This window comes from Setaria italica, chromosome VII (genome assembly GCF_000263155.2).
Source record: "Setaria italica strain Yugu1 chromosome VII, Setaria_italica_v2.0, whole genome shotgun sequence".
In the NCBI taxonomy this organism is placed as follows: domain Eukaryota; kingdom Viridiplantae; phylum Streptophyta; class Magnoliopsida; order Poales; family Poaceae; genus Setaria; species Setaria italica.
In genome coordinates, this window is record NC_028456.1 from 1307014 (window position 1) to 1312056 (window position 5043).

The window sequence follows — 5043 nt, forward strand, 5'->3', positions numbered from 1 at the left end:
CTGGAGTTGGCCTGTCCAGATTTTTTTTCGACCCAGCGAAATGGCCGCCACACCCAGCCCTTAAAGACCGTGGGCTGGGCTTAGTGCCTTAAGGCTGTTTGGCTAAAGTTTAGCACCCGTCATATCGGATGTTTGGATACTAATTAAGAGTATTAAACATAGGCTAATTACAAAACTAATTGCACAGATGGAATCTAATTCGCGAGATGAATCTATTAAGCCTAATTAGTCCATGATTTGATAATGTGGTGCTACAGTAGCCATTTGCTAATGATGATTTAATTAGGCTTAATAGATTCGTCTCGCGAATTAGACTCCATCTGTGCAATTAGTTTTATAATTAGCTCATATTTAGTCCTCCTAATTAGCATCCGAATATCCGATGTGACACTGCTAAAGTTTAGCACTGCTATCCGAACACCCCCTTAGCCTGGCAGGCTCAGGCCAGGCAGGACGGACTAAGTTTGCTCTGGTCTTTTTTTAGAAAAAAAAGTATAAGCATAGTGATTATATACTACACCCACAGGCAGAAAACTATGACCATTGGATTATTAATACAGATTGCAATCTCCGGTGAGGAATAGTTGCATAAAAAACAATTCCATTCAACAAAGCTACTAATTTTCACGTGTGGCAAACAGTTGATCTCGCTCCAAGCCAAACACACGCAACAAGCGCTGTCACGCGTTATATGAGAGACGAGAGGAGGGGCAACGCCGTTGCGGTACGCCTCCGTCCTCTTCCTCGCGTCGCGTCCTTTTTCCTACTCGCGGACTCGCTGCTGCGGATCGATCGAGAGTCGGAGAGGAAAGGCCCGGCCGCATTCGGAGAGGGAGGGCGGGGATGGGCGGCGCGGCGGCGGGGACCAAGTGGATCCACCACATCCAGCGCCTCAGCGCGGCCAAGGTGTCGGCGGAGGCGGTGGAGCGGGGCCAGAGCCGTGTCATCGACGCCTCCCTCACCCTCATCCGCGAGCGGGCAAAGCTCAAGGTCAGTTCTTCCATTCTCCGGCCCCTCCATAAAAATCCCTTCTTTTTCCCCTGATCCTAATACTCTCTAGTACCTGCTGCTTGTTCTTCTGAATATTCCGTTCCACGCAAATATGCGATTCGATTTGATTGGAATCCTTTTCTTTTGTCCCGCATTTCGACCACAATTATGAGAAAAGGAGTGTCTTTTTCTGGTGCAGACTGAATGGCAGTCAGATATTGTCGATAGGAATCGGGACGAGTCTTGTTCCCCCTTTTACTTTTTTCACATGTGTAGTGATGCGATCTGATCCCCTAATCAGCAGTGCTTCTACCCACTGCAGACTTGCATTGTACTAGTAGTAGACTACAGGTAATACAGCTAGAGCAAACAGATCCCTGCTCTTGGTCAGCAACAGTTTCTGCTGAAAATGGGTACTGATCACAAGGGAACGAACATGCTGGCGTTGCACCAAAAATCGATACTGAATTGCTCCTACTCTGCTTTTGCATGTACTACTCATTACATGCAAGAAACAGTGAAAGAGCCAACACTAGTAGAGTTAAGACCACCCAATTGTTTATTTGTTCCGTATGAGTTATGCACGGTCCCATGTGATTGCTACAGTGCAGTTTGGTATGGCCCTCATTCACACATTGGAAGCACCTGCTAATTACACTTGTTAATCTTGAAACAATTATTCAGAAAGTTTTCATGAATACCTGGATCAGATTTGAATGCTTCACTTTCTGTTTCTTTTTCCTTCACCATTAGTTGGGAAAAACAGTCCGATGCCTCAATATGTTCAGAAACTTGCTTTAAACTTACGCAGTTTGAGTCTTTTTAGACCTATAACATGTATCTCTATTGGTATCATGATTAAAATAGGAGAACAAAGCTGCCATGAGCAAAGACCCACTTCTTTATATTCACTTCAGCAGGAATCTAACATCATGAATTCGTGATAGTTAAATAAGTGTTTCATTTGGAAACCAGGCCTCATATATAACATTGCCACATCTGACAGAAGAGGTTGCAGAAAATTTTAGTCATAAAGTAATATTTTACTTCCTTTTTTGTGCTTGACTATGCTCCATTCTGTGATTAAGTCCCAGTTCTCATTGATAGTTACATGTAATACACCTTTAAAAACAATCTGAGGCCTGTTCTGACACTTATTTTCAATGTGTCTGGCTATTGAGTCTTTCAAGACCTGTAACAAGATTTTTTTTAATAACAACATGTGTGAGATATGACCAAAGCTGACATGCAGAGTCTCGCTACATTATTTGCTTCAGAAAGGATCTAAGATTGATAGTTTAAAAGTGTTCCATTTGAAAAGGCAAGCCTCATATGTAACTTTGCCATATCTGAATGGAGTGTGTGCTAAAAGCTTCTTTTTTCAGATTTTTGTTGTTGTTGTTTTCTGCTTACTCTGTTCCAGTTTGTGATTAACCCCCCGCCCCACTCTCATTAATAAGTACATGCAATCAGAATAATGAAAGCTTTATGCAACCCCAATGAACAATAAGTTAGCTTTTCTTCACAAAAAGCTTCCTGCAATTTTGCTGTAACGTGTACTTGTGCAGGCAGAGTTGCTGCGTGCTCTGGGTGGTGTGAAAGCTTCTGCCTCACTTTTAGGGGTCCCTCTTGGTCACAACTCATCCTTTCTACAAGGGCCTGCATTTGCTCCTCCACGCATAAGGGAGGCCATTTGGTGTGGAAGCACAAACTCTAGCACAGAAGAAGGTATGTATGATTGATATTATTGAACATAGGGTAACATACTTTGAATGTAAGAACATTACAATAAAAACATGGTGTTCCTGTTAAACAGGCAAAGAATTGAATGATCCCCGGGTGCTAACTGATGTTGGTGACGTCCCCATTCAAGAGATCCGTGACTGTGGCGTCGAAGATGACAGATTGATGCATGTAATTAGTGAGTCTGTCAAAACAGTGATGGAGGAGGTGAACATATTATCCCATGAAGATTGCCCCGCAATCTTATTCATTGATTATGCAAGATATTTATTTATGTAGGCATCATTAAGTAGTACACTGTTTCAGATTTATTTCGGAAACTGAAAATTGGTTCCGATACCCATTTTGTAATAGTTCTGGTTTTCTGTTCAGTTCCGCATATTTATTTGGAATGGCACTTTGTTGTGTAGGAGCCTCTTCGACCATTGGTGTTAGGAGGCGATCACTCAATATCTTATCCAGTGGTTAGAGCTGTGTCTGAAAAGCTTGGAGGACCTGTTGACATTCTTCATCTTGATGCACATCCAGATATCTATGATTGCTTTGAAGGAAACAATTATTCACATGCCTCTTCATTTGCCAGAATAATGGAAGGTGGTTATGCCAGAAGACTTCTACAGGTAATTGTGTTATTTTGTCTTAGTGTTCCAGGTTTGAGTAAGATATTGATACTATTAATCAATGAGTGAGTGTAACGTTGCGTGGTTAATGCATTGGAAAATGTGACTTTAGCTTCCAATATCCATCAATTTTGTATTAGACCATGGGCTATCATGGTTTAAACAATGCCTGACTGGATGTCACAAAGCTTTTACCATGTTACAGCTGCAATAAGTTTTTTTCCTTGACTGAGTAGGCTTGAGGTTGGTGCCTTTGACTTTGCAATCTTCCCTCCTGTCAGTAGCGCGAATGCCACTTTGTTATCATGTTTCTGTTGCCCTTATCCTGACCCCAATGTGTTTCAGGTTGGATTAAGATCAATTACGAAGGAAGGACGCGACCAAGGGAAGAGATTTGGTGTGGAACAGTATGAGATGCGGACCTTCTCAAAGGACCGGGAGAAGCTTGAGAATCTGGTAACAACATAACGTACTTTAGTACAATAACGTGACTGTATATTTTTCTTGTTTTTTCTATTGAAATTGAGAAAACAAAACATAGTTGGTACAGACACAGCCATATTAGTATCTCTTGTGATTTGCCTATCCTGTCATTATTCAAGGAATTGCAGTTTAAGTTGTCAACTCCAGTTCGTATTCTCTTCTCAGTTATCAATTCTTTGCTGCATATATTAATTTTAAAATTAATTGTAGCAATCTAAATGGTCTTGAATTTCTGTAATTTGCAGATCATGTATGATCTAAACCCATGCTTGATATTTTCTTTCCCCGCAGAAACTTGGGGAAGGTGTAAAGGGAGTGTATGTCTCAGTTGATGTGGACTGCCTTGACCCGGCGTTTGCTCCCGGTGTCTCTCACATTGAGCCAGGAGGCCTCTCGTTCCGCGATGTGCTCAACATCCTCCAAAATCTGCAGGGCGATGTTGTTGCCGCCGATGTGGTGGAGTTCAACCCACAGCGCGACACGGTGGATGGGATGACAGCTATGGTTGCCGCGAAGCTGGTCCGGGAGCTCACCGCTAAGATCTCCAAGTGAACCATGGAGGGTCACACCATCTTTGCTGACTCAGAAAGTGGGATTTTCCCAGGCACATGCTGGCAATCAGTCTTCGCTCCTGTGTATGAGGCATGACCATTTGGCATGTGACAAGAATATGTTAATTAGGTTGCAGTAGTGTTGGAATTGAAACCTTCCTCCATCTAAAAAAATATTGCAAAATTTCTCTCCATGTGGCATTTGCTCGATTCTTGGTGGTGTGCCATATACTAAACCAGATGCTCTGATTGTTAATAATTTTCTTAATATTAGGAAGTGGGGGGGGTACTAGATCATATCAATGTTACATACAGTACTTTTGTTAAAGTTTGATATAATTTTTAGCCCTCCCGGCCGTGCTTTTCATCCGCCGCCCGGGCGCACCCAACGCGATGCACCAGCGCTTCCGCGTGCTGGACTCGCCGGCCTCGGGTGAGCCGCGCACGGCTTTCCTCGCTGCCGCCGCCGCCATGGCAGACCCGCCTCGAGCCGCCGTCGTCATTGGAGGCGGCGTCGCCCGTGTGGACGCCGTGTTCCTCGACGCCATCCCCTCCATCCGCTGCCTCATCAGCACGGCCGCGGGCGTCGACCACATCGACCTCGCCGAGTGCGCGCGCCGCGGCGTCGCCGTCGCCAACTCCGGGACGGTCTACTC

At 44.1% G+C, this 5043-nt stretch overlaps 1 protein-coding gene across 1 annotated transcript; it reads left to right on the forward strand.

Moving 5' to 3' along the window:
• The first annotated feature begins 703 nt into the window (after nt 1-703).
• On the forward strand, nt 704-4684 carry LOC101778588 (arginase 1, mitochondrial). Its single transcript, XM_004974930.4, has 6 exons — nt 704-990; nt 2559-2718; nt 2807-2940; nt 3144-3353; nt 3699-3809; nt 4128-4684. Exons 1-6 carry the CDS (start codon nt 844-846, stop codon nt 4386-4388), a joined length of 1023 nt encoding a protein of 340 aa, XP_004974987.1. The 5' UTR covers nt 704-843; the 3' UTR covers nt 4389-4684.
• Nucleotides 4685-5043: the final 359 nt, after the last annotated feature.